Genomic DNA, 24,866 nt, shown 5'->3' with positions numbered 1-24,866 from the left:
CTTGCTAATACATTCATATACAAAAAAAATAAAATAAATGAAAAAAGAAACGAAATTTTAAACTAAACTTAAAGGCCTTAAAAATCAGTTAATACTTACTTACTTACTTGTATAAATAAATAAATAAATATTTCTCTTTATATAATTGCATCTAAATATGTATTTAATTTTAGTTTTTGCGGCCCCAGTTTCAAAATTCTAAAATACATACAAAAAATTTAACAAACGATAAGTGATTTTAATATCATCAATTATTATTACAAATCAAATAAAATATTATGGGCTGTGGACAAAGTAAAATTCATCTTTATCCTAGAAAATCGAAAAGTAAAGCGAATGGCAAGAAAGGAGGGCATGGTAAGTACTGAAAAGTGAAATAATGTTATAAAGAAACAAGAAAAAAAAAGTTATAATCACACATTTTTATTTTAAAACTCCCCACCCTTATTAGAAGTGCCCAACACCCCTCCCCCAACAGACACACACACACACATACACAGTCACACATGTGGATTTGTATGTGTGTATTATGAATATTCATTCATTTATACAATTTCTTCATTCGAAGGATACTACCACCACCTGTTCGGTTATCCCAATACTATTTCATATTACTGTAGTTTAGTTCAGTTCAGCTATTAAAACTTGTATGTGTGCAGAACAAATTATTTAAATTGGGGTCTTAAATCCTCATTGCATATAGACAATGTACAATGTTAGACAGTTTTCATGTTGCAAGTCTAAATGAGGAGTAAGTAACATGTATTAATTAATCACTTATTTAAGTTTAACACTATAAACTAAATGCAACGAATGTTGTTTCATAGCCTTTGTCTATTTTAATCTATTCATTCACAAGAGCCAAAGAAATCAATTATTCAAAGCTGCCATTTCACTTGAACATTTCTTATACATACAAATTCAGAAAGGAAACGTTTTTAAGCCTGTGGCATCTATGGATTTTCAATTGTGTTAAGACACGTCGACAACACTTGTCTTACTGTTGAGATCATTACACTACTCTCAATAAAACGACCCTTCATCGTAACTTTACGAGAGCAGGCCAATAATTACTTTAAAATCTTTAAACGGTTTTCAATTCATGATAACACAGTGATACAAAAGTGAACGAAAAATATGCTGGGGTTTTCATATAGCAATTCCATTTTGTTGGAGTCCATAGAGTACTGAAATACTTATAGCGTTTCTCGATCACTTCGTTTTAATGAAATAACGATATTTCTAGGGCAATATAGTATATTGTGATATTTGGATCGCGATATGGATTTCAGAATATTAGGGCTACTACTACACGTTCAATATACATATATTGTGATATTTGGATCGCGATCCATTGTAATGGATCACGCAACATAAGGTTATTCTGCGATTTGGATCGCGATCCATCAATACTGCATGCTACACGCGGTCAATATACATACATATGTATATTGAACGTGTAGCAGTGCCCTTAGAGTTACGACTTCAAAAAGTCAATAAAGAGACTCAAATACAAATCCATTATTTTTGAATTGATTTTGGAAAGCTGCTTTTTCACTAAAACATGAGCATGAAGAAACATAAACGAGGTACATAGATTTTCCAACCGATTTTCAAAAAGACTCTATTGTTTGAATGGTAAAACATATTGGATGTATGACTTAAAAATGCGGGATTTAAAATAGATGGCATATCTTTTGAACGCAGTTTTTGTTTTTAATAAGTTGTATGTCATTTTGAAGGGTACATATCTGCCTTTTATTCTCAATTAGTTACTGAATATTGTAGTGTAAACAACAAATTTTTTTTTGCTTCGAAAATGTCGAATTTTGTACCAACGAATCGTCTTAGGCGGGAAGTTTTGCTTTACTTTTTTAATTTGAAAAAAAAACTGCCGCTGAAGAACACCGATTGCTCACCGTAGTTTATGGTGAATATGTTTCATCGGTTTCAACGTGCGAGAGAAGTGGTGATTTTGACACGGAAGACAAAGATCGCTCAAACTAGCCCAAAAAATTTTGAAGACCAAGAATTGGAGGCTTTACTCCATGAAGATTGTTGTAAAACTCAACAAGAGCTTGCTAAATTATTGGGAGCTACTCAATCAGTAATTTAAACATGTTTGCGAGTAGCAGGATTCATCCAATAATACCATAATATTACATAAAACCGTAATATATATTACATCAAGACAACGCTCGGCTACATGTTGCAATACCTGTTAAAATGTATTTAGAATGAAGTGTTTGGGAAATTTTCCCGACTACTATTTGTTTCGATCGATGCAGACCGACCTCTCCGAGATACGCTTCACTTTGAAACAGAGTATCCGATATTGGATTGATTCGATCTTGACCTCAAAATATGAGTAATTCATTTGGGCTCGAAATCCATATCCATATTTGGCATTTTCATAGCATATATTTTTTTTTTTTTGCAATATAAAATGTTTGAAAAGGTATTTCGCACGCTGAACACAAATCTGTACAAAATTTAAAAATCGTACGATCATTTTTAAACTTTTCACTTTAAGATTTCTCAAGCAGTTTTAACTCAAGAACGAAGAATTCAACTGAATGTTTTAAAAAAACTATTTATGGATTTAAAATCTATGGAAGATAAGCTCTTAATTACAGTTTTTGGTAATATCTCACAAACTGACCGATACGATTTTAACTGTTACCTTATAACAATTTTTAATCGGTAGTCTTTGTTTTTTCTACAATATAACCGATTATGAGACCTATGGACTATTTTCTAAAAATATAGAATTATTTAATTGACAGAACAAACTTTAGTAAATTTTATGAGAATTTCGTTTTTAACTTTTTGAAAATCATATTTACTCTATTTAACAAATCTACTATTTTACGTTGAACTAACTAACACTCATATAATATAAAGGGATTTGGAAATTCCTTTGCATAAAGTAAGAATTTTAATGTTTATCTTCTATTCCCTTACGTCAATATTTTTAGTGCAACATATAGATAGATGAATTTACTATAATTATTTTCCAATAAACTGAAATTTTTGTTATTTATAATGGAATTAAAGATCTTGATTAATTAGTGATATTTGCATGACCATAAGAAATAAATATATTCCCCTCCCGGAAGAATAAATGCATTTGAAATATTCAATTATAGATCAAAATCCAAAAAAAATTACAAAGTCATTTATACTTTTATACCTACCATCACTATCGTTTATAACCAGATACCGAAAATAACGGGTTCACTTTCATTTCAATGGTAAATTCTCATTCGCAGCCATTTAAAAATAATTTGTTGTGATATATGACTGAGAGAGTGATTTATTCGAGAACATTTTAGGTTTGGGGTTGAGAGAAACAGAAAAGAAACAAACACAAATAATCTGGATGAGTGATTTATAATTTATTTTTTTCGTAAAGGTCAGCTTGTTAATTTTATTTGCGAACATGAAAAATAAATCGCAAAAATGCATTTGATGCAAATCAACGCTTAAATATATAACAAATGAATTGCCAGAACAAATGAATTGTTTATCTCACACCAAACCATTAAAAAACAACAAAAACGAATAAAGTTCATACCAAACCATTTAAATGGAAATCATTTAATAACTCTTATTTTCAGTGATTTATTTTTATCACAAAAATATAAATTACAATTTGGGTTTTTTGGTATATGGACGAGTTATTTTCGATCTTTGTTTATAACACATTAAATTATTTGTCGCAAACCCACATTTGTATGTGTGTCCATGTCCATGTACAGTAGAAGACAAAACCGTTCACAAAAAGTCCCGAAATTTTTGTATTAAACATGGATTTTATTATTATTATTAAATATGTATATGAACAATTTTAAAAGGGTATCAATTTACTAACTTAAACAATACACAAAAACTAAATTTAAAAAATTATTTAATACAATATACATACATACTACTTTTAAAGCAAAAGTCGGTGTGAACAGTTTTGTCCCTTGTTTCAAAAATTGAGTAATTTTAAAATTATATTTTTTTGATTCTTTCTGGCATACTATTTACAAGATTTTCCGAATTGTTTGGGCTAATATTTTGCCATGCTAGAAGGGCTCACTCCTACAATTCAACTACGGGTGTTGGAAAGTGTTTTCAGCAAAAATTTTCCATTTCAAAATTGTTAAAAGGTTCTCGATAGAGTTAAAATCTGGGGACTGGGGCAGGCTATTCGAGCAGTTTGATTTCGTTATCAACAAACCATTTTTTTGTCATTTTCGCGGTGTTCTTTGGATCATTGTCCTGCATAAATATTTCTTGTTGACCACGTTCAACACCGAATATAGCCAGACTCGGGAGTTAAGACGCCTCCAATATGGTAATATAGTCTGTGGCACGGATAATACCATTGATACGCCTAAGTAAAATAAGCTCATTGCCAAGAAAACATAACCACACCTTAAGTGACCCACAACCAAATTTCATAGTTTGACATGTGTTCCGATCTTGTACTACAAAGCGTTTATCAAACCATGTCCATGTGTGTCCATCTGATACCACCCGATTAATCTTAGTATCATCAGACCAAGTAATTTGTTTCCAATCGCCAATGGTGAAGTTTTCGTACGATTTAGCGAAATTTAAACGAGCCTTACGATGTCTTTGACTAATAAAAGTTCCGATAGTTTCAGAGTGAGTTAGCAGATAATAGTAAATAGAATGTTTAACAATTAACAAAAGTAAAATGTTATCAGACCAGTTGTTATGTGCAAGAAATAATGTGTAAACTAAAATGTCAAGAACTCGTGAACAGTTTTGTCTTCTACTGTATATTCTGGGTCCTCATAAGATTGTATACGATCTAGCTACGTCCGTCCATCTGTCTCTCTATTGAAAACACGATGGGGCCCAAAACGAAAAAAGCTAGCTGGCTGAAATTTTCCAGAGTTTAACGGCTATTATAATGATTCTCGGAAGTGGAAGCAATAATCAATTATGGACCGATATTCATAAAATCCAGTGGTATGATTTTGGGATTTAAATTACTGATCTGTGCAAAATTATGATTTGATATACAGTTTTTTTTAGATATTTATGTAGGTTAATGCATAATAAAGGTATTTATAAGAGAGTTATGAGTATTTATGTGGGAAAATATAATTAATTCTATAGATCATTGAAATATAGATAAAATGTCTCTTGCATCACTGATAATCACAGATTTCTCTCTTCTCCTCACCACTTTCACTCCTTTTACCTAATATCCTTTAACTACAATACGCTCACAAATATTTTGATGCAGTCCAACGTTGCAGTTGTTGGTTCATTAAATAGTTTTTTCCTATTTCCCATTTACGTTCCCGTTTTTGTTTTCTTTCCTGTTTGATTGTTTTCGCAAACTCGAAGGACATTAAAACGCTTGAATAGAACAGAATAGAAAAAAATGAGAGAAAACACTTTGCAATGACTGATTGATTTTTACTAATTTGTTACTTGATTGAAAGGAAGAGGAATACAGTACAGACACTGCAACAACATTGTTCTCCTGGTATTTTGTTCTCGTAATACATATATTGTTGTAATAGCGGCAGCAGTATGGAAGTAGAAGTAACGACAACAATAAATTGCAAAAGATACACATGAATTGTCATCAAGTGTAAAAAATAAAAAAGTAATAAACGAAAACAAAGGATTCAGGTCATGCAAAAATATTTCTATTTGTTAAGGTATTATTGTACTTAAAAAGATGTAAAACAACGAATACAATAACAAAAATATCACTACTATGTACTACTGTATTTGATAACATATTATAAAATCAAAACAGTTAAGTGTTTATATCGATTAATTCGATTAATACGAAAACATACTTTAAATAGCGAATAATTAATCGAAACGATTACTTACATTCTTATATACAACTCAAGTTAACAATTGGAATTATATAATTTAATTGTAGAAAGATACTTACAAAAACTGCCGGTTGTATATTTGTAGCCTCAACTACCAAAATGATTTTGCAAGCTTTCAGATTTTATCTAATTTTATTATAAAACCATGACAACAAATTTCCAAACTTTTTAATACACACTCTTCCCAGAGTTGACCTAAATTGTGTGCTTAAAAATATCAAAAACTTATGGTTTAATTATTTAAATCATATTGAAAACTTTCGCATTAGGCAACTCTTTTAACATGCCTACGATGTACTGAGCAAAATTTACACATCATTAACTTTATATCAACGAATTATTTTAATTTTATTTTTTAACTTTAACTTTAAAAACAACGAAGTATTGTAGATGAATGTCATTAGTATGAATTTATTTTTTTAGGCGATTCAGAAGCCGAAACAGACGAGGAGGAAGGCCATATCGAAGATGCTGAAAATCGAGAACGTGATAGAACTGAGGAGTCTGAAGAGAATAGCAATAAAGAAGCGGGGGAATCGGATGAGGATGTATCGGTGTCCTTACTGAGAGCGAGAAATCTCTCGTTACTGCAAAGCCAGTGAGTATATTCGAAATGTAAAACATTGCATACTTAAATACTCTAATAATTGCCCTGTTTTAGGGAAATTTCCAGTAGTCAGCAAAACTTCTTCCGAATGCTAGACAAAAAAATTGAAGAGGTAAATTTGTATGCTTGTAATACTTAAATGCTTTCAAACAGCTAAAACAATTTGTTTAATTATTATTAGGGTCCGGACTACGATTCCAACAGTGAGACGGAAATTGCTTTGGAAGAAGCTCGTTTAAATGCGTTGGTGCAACATTGGGAATCGGCCAGTTTGACGGCTTCAATGTGTTCCTCGGCCAGCCGTTCACTACAAACGACACCGGTTAGGCAGACACCAGCCAAACAAATGACCACGGCCACGCGAGCTATGCTGCCAACCGGTTTACCACCACAAGTCCTAAACTCAGAGTTTCTACCTCATTCTGGTACACCACCCACAAGCAGCCAACTGACGTCTAGTGGTACACTCAAACTAACGCCTAGTAAACAAATAACCATTCCTCAAATGAATTCTGGCATGTTGCATCAAATATCGGTTATGCCACAAATACCATTAAGTATAAACACCGAGACATCGTCGCCCAACATGGCCACCGTCACCGCTAATACGTCCAATGCCCTGGCAATTATGCAGGCGCCCAATGCACAAAATACGCCACAATATATGCTGGCCATACCGACAGGGTCCTCGCCGCTCTTAGGCAAAACTGGCCAGGTTAGTCCTAAGCGTTTGGCGGATGGACGTTTAATAATCAATACGACGAGTCCATTGTGTAGCACACAACAAATGCAACCACCCCCGCCGACCAATCCTATACAACAGCAGTATATTACCGCTACCCCGCCAAATTTACAACAACAACAGCAACAGCAACAAACAGCACCATTAAATTATGTCAATGGTGGACGTGCGCCGCCACCCAACCAATCGGCGGTAGGCATGCAATTGGCGTACTACGGACAAGCTGCCACAATGCAACAGACTATGCAACAGTATAATGAAACAATAACACAGCAACAGTTGCAACAACAACAGCAGCAACAACAACAACAACAGCAACAATATGAACAAACTCCACATAGCCAAAGTCAAACACCCTCGTCATCAACATCGGTAGGACCAGGCCCCTATTATGGTGATGTCATGCATAACGCTCAGGCAAGTATGGTAATACCAGTTGTTATCAAACAACAGCATTGGGTGTTCATTTCCAGGGCATCTAAAATCCGTTTCAATATCTCAATTAGATTCAAAAATATGACACTTTTGCAAGACCTAGCCGAGCGCTTTCCGAAAATATAAAAATCTGTGAAATCGAAAGGGAAACAAAAAAATTGCATGTGTTTAAATATTTTACATGTCGAAGGTACCCTAATTTGTGCCCTGGAGTATTTCTAGGGCCCATTTTAATAACTTAAACTCTAATACTCCTTAGCTACGCCCACCTCAAATTTTATCCCGATCGGACCAGCCGTTTTGAAATTTCAGATTTATATACATACAAAAAATGTTGATTCTGCCCCACTAAGGTCATACATACATTAGGTGTGTTCGCGTACTTTCCAGTAAAAAATATCCAGTAACTTTATTTTAGAGAGTAAAAATAAATTACTCTCACCCCCATTTTCTCAATCTCTGGTTATTTTTTATCGTGACGATAAACTGACAGTACTCATACAAAAAAATGTTAACTGGAGGTTTATCGTTACGAAAAACGATAACCAGATATTGAGAAAATGGGGGTCAATCTGATAAATTACAAAAAAAAAAAGTACGCGAACAACAATTTGTAACAATGAGTTGTATTTTATTATAAATCAATTTAAAACGTTTGTTTTGTGTTATTTTACTTATTTTCTTTGCAAGACTTGTAAATTGTGTTAATTTTCAACTTTTTTGTTATGTTTACATTTGCAACAATATGTTTTAAACCTATATTTTATGTTGATATTTTTTACTAGACAAAAAATGTCCAGTAAAAAATATCATGTTCTCTATCTACGAACTGTCACTTTTAACACACTCTTGCTCTCTCGTTACATGTTTTTAAAAGTAAACGAACGGATCCCTAACTTCCAGTGATAAGTTGTACAAATTATTACAAATTATCAAGTACGCGTAATCAATTTTATAGCACAAATTTGTTTGACGTTGTTTACTATTACAAGTGTTTTGTAAAATCAAACATTATCAAATAAAACAAGTAAGAAAGTATAGTCGGTCATGCCCGACCATATGATACCCTACACCGATTACATCATGAATTCCAACATTTTTAAGAGATTTATGCTCGATAAAGTAATTTTCTGAAGTGTCTCTTATATGTGAGTTATCACTAATTGTGGACTGATCGTCACAAAATTTAATGACATTATTTGCATATATACGAAACTTATTTGTGTTGAATTTTATTTGGATACTAACATATTGTTACGTTTTAACCTTTTCAAAACGTTTGGTTTATTTCCTTTAAATAAACCGGATACTTTTGATTGCAAATAAAAGCCGTTTAGTAGTTTGAAAATTGTAACAAATGTAAAATGTACAACAACAGAATTAAATAGTCACTAAATGTTTTTTTATACACGTTTATAAATTCTCAGAAATACAGACACTTTATAATGTATACGATTTCACTTGAAATATACAGCACACTTTAAGGAACTCAGTTGATGTTTATTCAAATAGCGTCTCTGATAAACTCACTCACGATTGCAACCTCTGCCACTATTTATAACACTGCATAACCATCTAGAAAGCTATATTTCTACAATGTTCTTTAACTGAATATTCGAGTTCGAATATACGGTCGCAGCGTTGCCAACATACGATCAATGGTCAACTGAAAACTTTTATTTAATAATGCCCACAGTTATGTTACAGTTTGCTATTACAGCACTGTTATTTGAAAGCATTAGGCTACTTTTAAATCAGCCGTAAAAATCGTTATATTTGAATTCAAGTACAATTACGTAACAATATGTATGTATATCAGATATTTATGCTCATTAATGAAAGTTTCGAGAATGCTCCTAATAATGGTGCTAAATTTTGTAGTGCGAGTTCAGCTTATATAAAACTTATTTGTGTTGAATTTACTTAGGCCGCTATTATGAGTTGCATTCGACAAACGATATTCGTTGGCTATCGAATATCGACTATCGAATGTAAAATTCGTATTATAAGTTGGCATCGCTGCCGAAAATTTCGTTGTGCATCGAATTTTTCAACGAACACAATTTTGCTTTCGACACTGCAAATAAAATTAAAAATATTGTTGAAAATAAAAATATCTGTAATTTTATTTGTTTTTGGTGGACCAAATACCACTAACTGAAATATTTTCGTTAATTTTATGCAGGTCTAAGGTTGTAAGCAACGAATGTGCGCCATAATACCAAATGACAATTCGTTCGATCAGATATTTCGACTACAATCGAAAATCGAATTTAGTTCATAATAGGCACCTTAGATTGGATATCTATATTATTAAGATATTTGTGAGAGCTTAACTATTTTCAGATAGGACAGTTGTATGGGGCTAGGAGAAATAATGGACTGATTCTAACCAAATTCAATAGGCTTTTTCCTTGGTGTAATAGAACAGTTTTTGCTGAATTATCTTTGAAATTGCGATCTGTAGTTTGATTACAAGACGGACGCTCGGTCATCGTTTAATCGACTCAGAAAGTGATCCTGAGTAGTTACAAACATCAGCACTAACCCAATATACCCTCCCCGCTGTGATGGTGTAGGGTTAATAAATCTTAAATTGGTTTCCAAATGTAATAGCAAGATATACGATTTTATGAATAAAATAATAGAGAAAAAATACCTTAAAACAATTAGAGGAAATTTCGAGTTTTCTTTTACAGAGATTACGAATTGATCTGATTTTGTTCGAATATTTATGATTTTGTCATTTAAGTGAAGTATGTACTTAAATTAATGTAAATTTATAAACAAATGTTTCATTTTAGGCGCCTAATACTGAATACCGGTTCCCACCAACAATAAGTGTGCAACGTTTGGCACCCCAAGTGCAGCGACAGCTGCGCGAAACTCAAGAACTTATTAAAGACTCATGTCCCCAACTATATGCTGCTGGTTACGGCAGTCCTGGGCCACCGCCGCTACGCAATCAAGCGGCTGTCACAGCGCGTAATCATCCAACCAACAGAAGACCTACCCTGGAGACACAATTCTCCCAGGAACTCTCGTGATATCTACATAATTAACACAAACAGTAAAAAAACAAACCCATAGTAAACTAAAGCTAATTAAGACAAAATTTAGCACGTTAACAAATTAAGTTACAAACAACCATTAATAAGCGAAAGGACAAAAAAAATTAAATAACAAGTAAATTTAACGTAAAATGCATAATAGAATCACAGAGTGGCTGAGTTGAATAAGTAGGCTCCACCAAGGTGGTGGATATAATTTATTGTAGACAATTTAAGCATAAAAGAACAAATACATGAATGAGTTCACAAGGAGTCAAATTGCATACATACATTCTTACTATTACAAAACAAAAAAAAAAAAGAAATAAAATTAAATGAAAAACAAATAAATACAAAATAAAAAAGTTTCGTTAAAATACTGATTCAGAATAATTAAATAAAATTAAGAGAAAAAATTAAGCCAAATAACTAAAAACGAGAAAAAATATTAAGAAAATTCACACATAAATTACTTAATAACAAAACAAAAGGACTCCGTTTTTATTTTTTACATATTTATTTAATAAATTTACAAAATATTTCGGATTTATCGCTCCCTCCCCTCTTTATAAAATGTACTCTCTCATATTTACACATCATTTAATTCAATTCAAAAGAAAAAGACTCTCTTTTATTTCCCAACACAACCATGCCTACCTACTCATGCTCATACTCATACTGTTATAAATAAAACACATCCATACACACACACACAAACACATTCATAATTATTATTTTTGAAATCCTGATGCACCAAATAGGAATTACTACGTATACAAACAAAAAACAACAACAAAAAACCGGAAATAAAAACAAAAGTTTATTAAAAATACTAATAAAAACTACATAAAAAAACACTCACTCGTATTTGAATCGTTCCAAAAAACAAATCCATGCATACTCGTACATACAAATAAAAACAAATACGAAAGGAAATTAATAAATTAAATATAAAAATATAAATAAATATTAATTAATTAATTAATGACAAAACAAAATGTACCAAATAATAAATAAACCCAATGAGAATTATAACTGTTTTACTTTTGTGCGTTTGATGTACTGTACTGCAACATAAACAACAAAACAACAAAAAAAAACAAAAACAAAAAGAGAACAACTTTATAATCGTACTTGTATTGTATTTTAAGTAATTTAAAAAAATAATTAAAAAAAGAAAACAAAATATTGAAGAAATTAAAACAACAAAAGGAAAATAATTATGATAATGTGTAGCATATTATTATTAATTATTATTATTATTATGATTATTATTATATATTATTATTAATAAAACAAATATTGTATTTATAATTAATTTAATTATTATAATTATTATGATCATTATTAGTTCTATATACTCTAATTTGATGTAAAATAGTTTTTTCTTATAAAACAAAACAAACAAAAAATGAAATTAATAATAATGAAGCCAAAAGAAAAAATAAACAAAAACAATATAATAAATAAAAGACGATGATGATTTTAGGGTGGAATTTTTCTTATTACATAAAAATAATAAATTAAAAATAAAATTTTTAATTTTTAAATTCATCTTTAATGAATACATACATAAATGAATAAAAGTGTAACGTTACTGAGGGACTGACTGACTCACTGATTCAACATCGCCCAGCCCAGACATTCGTATGAAGCGATTTTTTGAAATTCGTGTGTTTAGGAGGTAAAATCGGATAAATTCAAAACTAATAAAGCCACATATAATTAAAATCTTCATCTTGATCCAACTCAAAAATGAGCAGACAGGTATTTGGTACTTTTTTTAAAATTCGAACATACTATCAAAAAATACCAAACATAAATTGTATTTACTTTTGGTATGAAATATGAATGATCTCGGATTTAGCTTAATTTGCTTAAATCGCAGTATTTACAAAGTTATTACCTATACTAAAAATCGATTTCTAGTATGAAAAATGAGTGATCACAGATTTAGCTTAACTTTGCTTAAATCGCTGTTTTTACAAATTTATTAACGATTTAAGATATCTCACTTTTTATACGATTTTTGGTACGAAAAATTAGTGATCACAGATTAAGCTTAATTTGGCTTAAATCGCTGTATTTACAAAGTTACTACCGATTTTAGATATTTCAGTTTTTTATATGAAAAATCAATTTTTGGTATGAAAAATTAGTGATCACAGATTGAGCTTAATTTAGCTTAAATCTCTGTATTTACAAAGTTATTACCGATTTAACATATCTCAGTTTTTTATACTAAAAATCAGTTTTTGGTATGAAAAATGAGTGATCACAGATTGAGCTTAATTTGGCTTAAATCGCTATATTTACAAAGATATTAACGATTTAAGATATCTGAGTTTTTTATGCTAAAAATCGATTTTTGGTATGAAAAATGAGTGATCACAGATTAAGCTTAATTTGTCTTAAATCGATGTATTTACAAAGTTATTACCGATTTAACATATCTGAGTTTTTTATATGCAAAATCGATTTCCAGTATGAAAAATTAGTGATCACAAATTGAGCTTAATTTGGCTTAAATCGCTATATTTAAAAAGTTATTAACGATTCAAGATATCTGAGTTTTTTATATGCAAAATCGATTTTTGGTATGAAAAATTAGTGATCACAGATGGAGCTTAATTTGGCTTAAATCGCTATATTTACAAAGTTATTAACAATTTAAGATATTTCAGTTTTTTATACTAAAAATCGATTTCCAGTATGAAAAATGAGTGATCACAGATTGAGCTTAATTTGGCTTAAATCATTGTATTTACAAAGTTATTAACGATTTAAGATATCTGAGTTTTTTATATGCAAAATCGATTTCCAGTATGAAAAATTAGTGATCACAGATTGAGCTTTATTTGGCTTAAATCGCTATATTTACAAAGTTATTAACAATTTAAGATATCTGAGATTTTTAAATGCAAAATCGATTTTTGGTATGAAAATTGAGTGATCACAGATTGAGCTTAATTTGTCTTAAATGCCGTATTTACAAAGTTATTAACGATTCAAGATATCTGAGATTTTTATATGCAAAATCGATTTTTGGTATGAAAAATGAGTGATCACAGATGGAGCTTAATTTGGCTAAAATCACTGTATTTACAAAGATATTAACGATTTAAGATATCTGAGTTTTTTATACTAAAAATCGATTTCCAGTATGAAAAATGAGTGATCACAGATTGAGCTTAATTTGGCTCAAATCGCTGTATTTACAAAGATATTAACGATTTAAGATATCTCACTTTTTATACGATTTTTGGTATGAAAAATGAGTACAGATTGAGCTTAATTTGTCTTAAATCGCCGTATTTACAAAGTTATTAACGATTTAAAATATCTGAGTTTTTTATATGAAAAATCGATTTTTGGTATGAAAAATGAGTGATCACAAATTGAGCTTAATTTGGCTTAAATCTCTGTATTTACAAAGATATTAACGATTTAAGATATCTGAGTTTTTTATATGAAAAATCGATTTTTGGTATGAAAAATGAGTGATCACAGATTGAGTTTAATTTGGCTTAAATCGTTGTATTTACAAAGTTATTACCGATTTAAGATATCTGAGTTTTTTATATGAAAAATCGATTTTTTATGCTAGAAATCAGTTTTTGGTATGAAAAATGAGTGATCACAGATGGAGCTTAATTTGGCTTAAATCGATGTATTTACAAAGATATTAACGATTTAAAATATCTGAGTTTTTTATACTAAAAATCGGTTTCTAGTATGAAAAATGAGTGATCACAGATTGAGTTTAATTTGGCTTAAATCGCTATATTTACAAAGATATTAACGATTTAAAATATCTGAGTTTTTTATACTAAAAATCAGTTTTTTGTATGAAAAATGAGTGATCACAGATGGAGCTTAATTTGTCTTAAATCGCCGTATTTACAAAGTTATTAACGATTTAGGATATTTCAGTTTTTTATATGCAAAATCGATTTTTGGTATGAAAAAATAGTGATCACAGATGGAGCTTAATTTGGCTTAAATCGCTATATTTACAAAGTTATTAACAATTTAAGATATTTCAGTTTTTTATATGCAAAATCGATTTTTGGTATGAAAAATGAGTGATCACAGATTAAGCTTAATTTGTCTTAAATCGCCGTATTTACAAAGTTATTAACAATTTAGGATATTTCAGTTTTTTATATGCAAAATCGATTTTTGGTATGAAAAATTAGTGATCACAGATTGAGCTTAATTTGTCTTAAATCGCCGTATTTACAAAGTTATTAACGATTCAAGATATCTGAGATTTTTATATGCAAAATCGATTTTTGGTATGAAAAATGAGTGATCACAGATGGAGCTTAATTTGGCTTAAATCGATGTATTTACAAAGTTATTAACGATTTAAGATATCTGAGTTTTTTATACTAAAAATCAGTTTTTGGTATGAAAAATTAGTGATCACAGATTAAGCTTAATTTAGCTTAAATCTCTGTATTTACAAAGTTATTACCGATTTAACATATCTCAGTTTTTTATACTAAAAATCAGTTTTTGGTATGAAAAATGAGTGATCACAGATTGAGCTTAATTTGGCTTAAATCGCTATATTTACAAAGATATTAACGATTTAAGATATCTGAGTTTTTTATGCTAAAAATCGATTTTTGGTATGAAAAAGGAGTGATCACAGATTAAGCTTAATTTGTCTTAAATCGCCGTATTTACAAAGTTATTAACGATTTAAGATATTTCAGTTTTTTATATGCAAAATCGATTTTTGGTATGAAAAATGAGTGATCACAGATGGAGCTTAATTTGGCTTAAATCACTGTATTTACAAAGTTATTAACGATTTAAGATATCTGAGTTTTTTATACTAAAAATCGATTTCCAGTATGAAAAATGAGTGATCACAGATTGAGCTTAATTTGGCTAAAATCACTGTATTTACAAAGTTATTAACGATTTAAGATATTTCAATTTTTTATATGAAAAATCGATTTTTGGTATGAAAAATGAGTGATCACAGATTAAGCTTAATTTGTCTTAAATCGCCGTATTTACATAGTTATTACCGATTTAACATATCTAAGTTTTTTATACTAAAAATCGATTTCTAGTATGAAAAATGAGTGATCACAGATTGAGTTTAATTTGGCTTAAATCGCTATATTTACAAAGAAAGATATTAACGATTTAAGATATCTGAGTTTTTTATACTAAAAATCAGTTTTTTGTATGAAAAATGAGTGATCACAGATTAAGCTTAATTTGTCTTAAATCGCCGTATTTACAAAGTTATTAACGATTTAAGATATTTCAGTTTTTTATATGCAAAATCGATTTTTAGTATGAAAAAAGAGTGATCACATATGGAGCTTAATTTGGCTTAAATCGCTATATTTACAAAGTTATTAACAATTTAAGATATTTCAGTTTTTTATATGCAAAATCGATTTTTGGTATGAAAAATGAGTGATCACAGATGGAGCTTAATTTGGCTTAAATCACTGTATTTACAAAGTTATTAACGATTTAAGATATCTGAGTTTTTTATACTAAAAATCGATTTCCAGTATGAAAAATGAGTGATCACAGATGGAGCTATATTTACAAAGTTATTAACGATTTTAGATAATTCAGTTTTTTATATGCAAACTCGATTTTTGGTATGAAAAATGAGTGATCACAGATTAAGCTTAATTTGTCTTAAATCGCCGTATTTACAAAGTTATTAACGATTTAAGATATCTGAGTTTTTTATACTAAAAATTGATTTCCAGTATGAAAAATGAGTGATCACAGATTGAGCTTATTGGGCTTAAATCGCCGTATTTACAAAGTTATTAACAATTTAAGATATTTCAGTTTTTTATGCTAAAAATCGATTTCTAGTAGGAAAAATTAGTGATCACAAATTGAGCTTAATTTGGCTTAAATCGCTATATTTACAAAGTTATTAACGATTCAAGATATCTGAGTTTTTTATATGCAAAATCGATTTTTGGTATGAAAAATGAGTGATCACAGATGGAGCTTAATTTGGCTTAAATCGCTATATTTACAAAGATATTAACGATTTAAGATATCTGAGTTTTTTATGCTAAAAATCAGTTTTTGGTATGAAAAATGAGTGATCACAGATTGAGCTTAATTTGGCTTAAATCGCTATATTTACAAAGTTATTAACAATTTAAGATATCTGAGTTTTTTATACTAAAAATCAGTATTTGGTATGACAAATGAGTGATCACAGATTGAGCTTAATTTGGCTAAAATCACTGTATTTACAAAGTTATTAACGATTATTTACAAAGTTATTACCGATTTAACATATCTGAGTTTTTTGTACTAAAAATCGATTTCCAGTATGAAAAATGAGTGATCACAAATTGAGCTTAATTTGGCTTAAATCGCTGTATTTACAAAGTTATTAACGATTTAAGATATCACAGATTGTGATTAATGTAAAAATCAGGGGGGTTACCGCGTAACTCAATCCGAAAACGGAAATGTTCGTAATTTCGAGTAACCCCACAGAAGATTTGTCAAGTTCAATTTGTTTGTGATGTCTGATGGATTTCATGATTGGCATACATATAAGAAAAAATATATGTAAATAAAATGCGTTCCTGTAGTTCATGAAATCATACATATTCGCAATTATTTATTTTCACCCGTTTTTGATTTTTTCAATCAGCTGTTTTCTAGCTGCTGGACAGCTAGGAAATCTTTTTACAAAAACATGCGCATAGGAAGTAGCTATCTCCCAACAATAAATTTCTGTGAATTTATCAATAAATTTAAACTAAATGTTGTATTCCCAAAAATAACTTTTGATGTTGTTTTTTGTAAAGTTATATTTGTTGTAGAATTGTTACGTGTAACTGTATCGTCTTGTCGAATACTAAATGAAAAAGTCTACCACAACGTCTTCGACTACGAAAATTATCAATCGATTTTCCAACCATTTTGGATATTTAAAACCAAATGAGATGTGAAACGCTGTTAAAAAACCTTACAGAGACACAAAAAACCTATCGTGTCGATTATGGATGGCATCATAAACTAAGAACAACGCTTCTTCCATATACTCTGCTTGTCCGAATATATGATTATTTTAATCGCCAATGAGTTAAGCCTCAATTTTCATTTAAAAACAAACCTTAAAATATAGACATTTCAATAATAAAAAAAACACCACTCCTTGTTGGGATTCAATGGAATATGTTAAATATTTATTTCACCAAAAGCTGTTAAAATATTTAGTTTTTTTTTATATTTTTTATTTCTTTTTTTATTCTAGTTGGTATTTTATTTTGATGCTTCAGTTTGTTTTGCAACATCAAGTGGTTACGAGTCACTGCAGAGATAAATTATTAAAACGTTTTATTTAATCCAAACGTTAAAAATACATACATACATATTGTATTATATTATATTTAGTAAAATCTTAAATGGTATATAAAGGCAAAAATATATATGTAGATATAGAGAAGGTTGTAAAGAAAAATAAACACATTTAAAGGAAAAAGGAAACGAGATAAAAATGAAAGAAATAAAATATTAAGAAATCCATACAAGTGTTAGAATAATACTACTATTAATAATAGTCTAAAGTTATAATTAATTAATTAATTAATTTATATATGTATAAAAAACATAATGAATATGTGTTTAGTTTATATGTGTAGTTTTCTTTATAGCCTCTTGCAACAGACGGTTTCCTATTTAGTTTGGAACCGGTAAGGGGGGTGGAGGATATGCATACATATCCGAGGATGTGGGAACGGCATACGCAGCTGTTGGTAGAGGAGGTTGTTGTACATAGCCGCCAGCAGCCAAATTTTTAGGTAAATAATTTTCATAGCCGCCACCCTGATGATGGTGAGCGCCTGAAGGAGGTGCTTGGCCAAAACGTGACTTTTTCTCTTCACCATTATCGTACTGGGGAGCGGATGAGAATCGCGACTGATGACCATTTGAGCGTGTCATTTGTGTATTGTTGGGATTTTGAGATCTTGGGGGATAGCCACCACTGCCTTGTGGTTGCTGGTGATGGGGAGGATATTGTGGATATGCCGGTCTTTGGTGTTGAGGTGCCTGATGTTGTTGTTGTTGATCGGGACGACCGTAGTTGTTGTTGGGTCGATTATTGAAACGCTGCTGATAGTTGTTATTGCCACCATACGATTGTTGACCTGACATTTTCTTATAGCCTTGCGAGTTATTGCGACCACCTCGTCTGGACTGTGACGATGCCATATCCGCTAGACGGGGGTTTATGACCTTAGAGAATATAGAGAAAAAGGAACAAGTTTAGATGATGATACAATAAAGAATGAAATGATGTGATGTGAAGTGAAGTAAAGTGATGTTTGGATTAAAAACGAAACTCACCTGATTTGCTTCCTTCAAGACCTGTATCAAATCATTGGCCTTGTTAGCATTTGAATTTGTAAAGAGAGTGTATGCCGTTCCCGTATTATTCGAACGTCCAGTGCGTCCAATGCGATGTACATAATCCTCCGAATTTGATGGGTAATCATAATTGATGACAAATTTAACATCATCGACATCTATTTGTCGCATGTGGTGGAAAGAAATTCAATTTTTATGTTAACCCAAGGCAAACAAACATTGCATTTTTGCAATATATAGATAAAAAAAAAACAGATATAAAAAACTTTTATACTTAATTGGAACAAAAATTCATCCATCAATATACACAAAGTTGTAATTAGTTTTGAATTTTTCTTTTTTTATATGACAATCTTCTTTTCAGTTTTCTATGTACTTTTTTTCATAATAGTGGACCTCGACCTTTTTCACATACAATTTTTATATAAAACTACAAATGTCTCAGACATCCGTACAGAAATAATGGTTTCGTTTTTATTGTATTTTTTTTTTTTTTTTAAAAAAATTAAGAAAAAATAACATAAAATTTAAAGCTTAATTCATTTATTAAACTAAGAAAAGTGAAAAATATCTAGTAGAATATATCCAGTGTGCACTTACCTCAATGTCCGGAAATGGAGGGAAAGGGTCAACCTATTAGAACTGTGAATGAGAAAGAATTTATAAAATGCAGCAGTGACATAAAACAGCTGCCAGAGGTTTTTTTTTTCGGAAACCAAAGGATAATTGAATTTAGCTTTCTTGAAATTATGTATTTTTTATGGGAATTTCATTTCGTACTAAAGCAAGGTTTAATTATGACTAGCTTAAGCGTAACGATAACAATAACAAAAAAAATATTCAAGTATATATTAAAAAGTATATAAAAATCGAAGTCCATTTTTTTAAAAAATAAATTTTTGAGAAACTGATGTTATTATTTTTGTTCACATGTAATCATTGTATAAAGTTCTTCCCAATTATTTGATATATAATTAGGAAATATACCTAGGATAATAGTTTTCTTAAAGTCAGTCAAAAATATATTTGATAGCCGTAATGTTGGAATAAATAAATTTAAAATACAATCAAATCAAGGAGACAATTGAAATTAGTACCATAAAAAAGTTTCAATAAAAATCGTTCCCATCATCATCTCGAAAACCATTGGATTCATGAACAGTAGGTATAACAGTTGTTAACAGTTTTTAAGCCCATTTTTTGTTGGTCCATCAGCTTTCGAGTTGTTATTCCAAATTTTTATAATTACAACTGATCTTATTGTTTAAGTTATTTTTCTTAAATTGAATTCCTTTTAAATTTTTTAAACGACTTCATTTTTTGTCCTTGACTGACCCATATACAGAATATAAATATGTGTGTTACAATGTATTAACCAGCAATGTATGGAAAAAAAAATTCTCCTCATTATTTACCCCACACCAGCAACGAAACAAACGTAACAAATAAAAACAAATAAATAAACAATCAAAAAAAAACTATACACCTAACCATAATTTTTATGATTTTTTGTCTTTTTCAACAGAAAATTCTCCAAATTTGAGAGTTTTTCCATTTTTCAAATAAATTTGTTTTACTCGATTGTTAATTTTTTTTTTTAAAAAGTAAACGCGATTTACAATTAATTCTTACTATCGTTGTCTTTCAAATTGAAATTGAAACAAGAAGAGAATTTATAAAGAAAAAGATAAACGGTGTTGGGTTTTAGTTTCGATTCATACTGCAATTCACACTGAGAACATCTCTTCAGCAATGACAGGAATCACAGAGGAACCAAAGTCAAATAATGAAAGAATTCATTAATAAAAATTTTCATCCACAGCATCACTCGCTTTGCCATTATAAACAAATCATAAGAACACTGATTGTGCAATGTGCAAATCATATACATAACGCTTACCTAAGCCACGAGCAGCTACATCAGTAGCCACTAGAATGGCATTGCGTCCATTGCGGAATGAAGCCAAAACATAGTCACGTTCCTGTTGTGACTTGTCACCATGAATGGCACATGCTCGCCAGCCTTGACGCGAAATTGTGCGAGTTATTTCATCGACTCTCTTTTTCGTCTCTACGAATATGATGGTTTTGGTGTCCTTCTCGGAGGAAATCTCCCCCAAGAGTTTAATCAATTTGAAATCTTTTTCATTTTCATCGCACACATCGACAATTTGTAAAATATTGTGATTGGCCGACAAGGTCAACGAGCCAATATTGATTTGGATGTAGTTGTCTAAGAACTCTTCGGCCAAGTTGCGCACTTCTTTAGGCCAGGTGGCGGACCACATCAATACTTGACGGTCGGGGCGAATTTGCTTAATGATTTTACGGATCTGGGGTTCGAAGCCCATGTCCAACATTCGATCGGCCTCGTCCAACACCAAGTAGGTGCAACGTTTCAGATTGGTAACACCACGTTCAAGAAAATCAATCAATCTACCAGGAGTCGCAATAACGATTTCGACTCCCCGCTCCAAATCTCGAGATTGATAGTGTTTTGGAGCGCCGCCAAATATACACGTATTGCGTACATGCGTCTGGGAGCCGAATTCGTTTGCCACTTGCTGGATTTGCTGAGCTAGTTCACGAGTGGGTGCCAGAATCAAAGCAATTGGGCCGTCGCCATGCTCCAAACGTGGTTGATTGTTAATATGAACCACGGCTGGCAATACATATGCTAACGTCTTACCCGAACCGGTTTGAGCCACACCCACCATGTCTCTCCCACTAAGTGCGATTGGCCAACCCTGGGCTTGAATGGCTGTTGGTTTAGCAAAACCCATTTTCTTTATGCCACTCATAACGTATTCGGGAAAACCACCTTCATCGAAATCAATACTTGGCGTTGGAATGCTTACACCCTTCAAAGTGATTTCATTTGTCGACAAGAAACCATCAACTTCTGTCTGGGTGCGCGCCACCACCGAGTCGCACGGCTTATAGAAGTTCTTCTTGAACGGAGTGAGAGTTATCTCCGACCAGATGATGTTTGGCAAACGATCACCTGCTGCGAATGTATTGTTTGAATTTGAGTTGCCACCTTCGAATGGACGCATATCTTTGGGGCCGTTATTACGTTGTTGAGGATTTTGTGGACGACCGTATGGTGTTGGCCGTTTATGTTGCATACCACCACCACCACCACCAGGGCCATGACGCATAGGTCCGCCACGATGTTGCTGCTGATCGCGGAAACCACCTCCAGGTGGTCCACCAGCATGACGGCTCATTTGCATATTGGATTGATTATTTTCAAACCTGAAAGAAAAAAAGAAATTTATGTTATAACGTACTAAATACATATACAGAAATCTCATGTCGAAGACCTAACTCAGTTGTCAAAAATCTACAAAGTGGTGAGATTCTATTACATAGTAAAAAAGCTATATGAAAACAAAAACAACACTTGTGTATGTGTGATTATTTTGAGTAAGTTTTTATTTGAATTTTTTCTACTTTCCGCTCTGTGTATTTCTCTTCATTTTACAAAAAATACAACAAATCATCCCTATTCTGCAAGTCGTTGTCGACACAAAGACACGTCGACAGCTAAAAACGAAACATATAAAATTTGTTTGCTGTCAACGTGACTTTGTGTCGACAGCGACTAATAGAATAATGGTGAATATTTAGCCATATATAACTTAAATATAATTTAAAACATTTGTATTTAAATGTTGATAAACATTTGTATTTAAATTTTGTGATTATTGAGTAGATTCTAATAATAACAAAACTTTAATTCCATTTCCTGACAAGTAGCAAAACCACAAACACAAAACTAAATCTCTATATATTACTGTTCAAATCCTTAGAAACTTTCAGTACTTATGACATACATAGTATGATATCTGTTGAATATCATATTGGCATAGATTCTATACGATTTGTTAGAATTGAAGCGTTGAAGCTTATTACTAAAATGGTGAGTTCCGACCCTGCGCTTCAGAATACAGAAAAGGTTCACTATGTGATTCTATTCTGGAGATTGAAATGGTCAATTCAATAGAATCTAATAAAAAATAAATGTTTCATATCTAATAAAACGATTTAAAAATATACCTATAAGACGAATATGATATGTTCCCAGAAAAAATTCATTAGGTTTCGAACAATACTGTACACACAATTTGTTCGTTTGCCGGATAATTTTAACAAGATTTAAAATTTTTTAAATAATTTTATAGGATAAAACTGTATTTTTAGAAATTGTATTTTTTTTTTTAGTAAAATTATGCTTTTTTACTAGTTTTGCTAGAATTTTTCTTAAGATAGAATGCATTTTCCTTATCTTACAAAATAATAACTACATAATTTAAAAAAGCGTAAAGAAATCAATACATTATTTTGGATGACATTTTTAATGCTACCTATTTGAAAAATCAATACCTATCACTGGTTCAATGTATCAAATCATTGAATACTGTAAATACTTACATGTAAATTCATATGCAAAATAAATTGTAGACCATTTGTGTGAAAGTTTGTATTTAGTTGTAAGTAACTAAAATAAAGCAAATTTTTTGTTTAAATTGAAATAAAAACCCCCTCTAAAAATACTGTAGACTACGCTTATTAATATTTATACATATATGTGTGAAAATATAAGTATATTGTAGACAATTTGTGTCCAAATTTGTATTTTTTTATAACTACACTACGTTGAATTGTCAGTATGTATAATAGTTTTCGGTTTTTTTTCGCTGAATACATAAAAAAGAAACGTAATTGAATTTTATCAAGGGAAAAAAATGTATACTATGTAAAAATATATTATACTAAAACACACAAGTCCCTAAATAAATTTTAACAATTTATTTTTACAAATTAATGACCTTTGCACCTAATTGGATTGTGTATCATATATTCTTTATAAATTTGTAAATTGAAAGTGATGATGCATTTGCTAACAATTTTTATGCAAGAGGTATTGATTTTTTCAGGTCGGCCATTTTGTTTTCTTTATACAATATTTCTTTTTTTTATCTCCATCAGGCACGAAGTGAAAATGTGTTTTACTTGAGTTTAAATTGTATTTTATGCATATCTTTTGCAATAAAATTATTTACTTACATTTTTATTGTATTTTTGTGAATTATAATAAATGTAATAATTTAATTTTAATAGTTTTTTTTAATTTCTTATCTTGAGCACAAATAATTCACCTACTACGGAAAAATACTTTTTAAGAATGAGAGAAAATACGAAAGTCTGCATCAGTGATGAGACTTTCGGCCAGTGTTACCATATTAGTAAAGCGAATTTACAGATTGTAAACAGATTTGGTTACTTTTAGTTGCTGTGTTTTGCTTGTATTTATTTCATGTGTTTACAAAGCATGACATTTTCAAAATTTTTTTTAATTGTATGTACATTATAGATGTATTCTGTTTTTTTTTCTTCATTCAAATTGCTATGCTCATATTTTTATAGTTGACTCAGAGCTAAATTGTATCTGTTGTAATAAGTCAGATGCCGCCATAAAACTTGTTTAAAAATAAACCATTTTGAGCAGAAACATATAATTTGAAACAACAGGAGGAGATAAAACGATTTCTCTTTTTTTTTAGAGAAAAATGCACAGGAAAACCTCTAACATACGCACTCGCTCAACTACCGTTAACGCTAAAATTCCGTTACCGATATAATCGCAAATACCGAAAATTCAGATATTATATATTCTATAAAATATCTACTAATAATTGTTAAATGTTTGGAAAATACCTAAAATTGTTCCCATTCGGGAGAAACCAAGTATTATT

The 24,866-nt window shown here is 30.6% G+C and overlaps 2 protein-coding genes across 3 annotated transcripts; one reads left to right on the top strand and one right to left on the bottom strand.

Annotated features, from left to right (window-relative positions):
• The first annotated feature begins 189 nt into the window (after nucleotides 1-189).
• On the top strand, nucleotides 190-10,864 carry tow (target of wingless). Of its 2 annotated transcripts, none has more exons than XM_065503816.1 (5): nucleotides 190-357; nucleotides 6,303-6,477; nucleotides 6,556-6,598; nucleotides 6,668-7,645; nucleotides 10,468-10,864. In XM_065503816.1, the coding sequence occupies exons 1-5, from the start codon at nucleotides 279-281 to the stop codon at nucleotides 10,708-10,710; spliced, it is 1,518 nt and encodes a 505-aa protein (XP_065359888.1). In that variant the 5' UTR covers nucleotides 190-278; the 3' UTR covers nucleotides 10,711-10,864. The 2 variants fall into 2 exon arrangements, with proteins under 2 accessions (XP_065359888.1, XP_065359887.1); XM_065503815.1 differs by having other exon boundaries at nucleotides 6,541-6,598; nucleotides 10,468-10,863.
• A 7,026-nt stretch (nucleotides 10,865-17,890) lies between these two features.
• LOC135954625 (uncharacterized) lies at nucleotides 17,891-24,307 on the bottom strand. The gene is made up of 4 exons (XM_065504819.1): nucleotides 24,178-24,307; nucleotides 21,005-22,362; nucleotides 19,084-19,262; nucleotides 17,891-18,972 (listed from the first exon to the last, which is right to left on the bottom strand). Coding segments are annotated over exons 1-4 (2,097 nt in total). The 5' UTR covers nucleotides 24,180-24,307; the 3' UTR covers nucleotides 17,891-18,414.
• Nucleotides 24,308-24,866: the final 559 nt, after the last annotated feature.

This window comes from Calliphora vicina, chromosome 3 (genome assembly GCF_958450345.1).
Source record: "Calliphora vicina chromosome 3, idCalVici1.1, whole genome shotgun sequence".
NCBI lineage: Eukaryota > Metazoa > Arthropoda > Insecta > Diptera > Calliphoridae > Calliphora > Calliphora vicina.
Note: the sequence above shows the minus strand (reverse complement) of the source record. Positions and strands in the feature narration are given on the sequence as shown.

Bases quoted from the DNA above. Each gene is read 5' to 3' on its own strand.
- tow (XM_065503815.1), top strand. From the start codon at position 279: ATGGGCTGTGGACAAAGTAAAATTCATCTTTATCCTAGAAAATCGAAA. The intron at 6,599-6,667 runs GTAAATTTGTAT...AATTATTATTAG, and splicing joins TAGACAAAAAAATTGAAGAG to GGTCCGGACTACGATTCCAA. The intron at 7,646-10,467 runs GCAAGTATGGTA...GTTTCATTTTAG, and splicing joins ATGTCATGCATAACGCTCAG to GCGCCTAATACTGAATACCG.
- LOC135954625 (XM_065504819.1), bottom strand. The intron at 19,263-21,004 runs GTAAGCGTTATG...TGCGACAAATAG, and splicing joins TGTAGCTGCTCGTGGCTTAG to ATGTCGATGATGTTAAATTT. The intron at 18,973-19,083 runs GTGAGTTTCGTT...ATATTCTCTAAG, and splicing joins TCTTGAAGGAAGCAAATCAG to GTCATAAACCCCCGTCTAGC.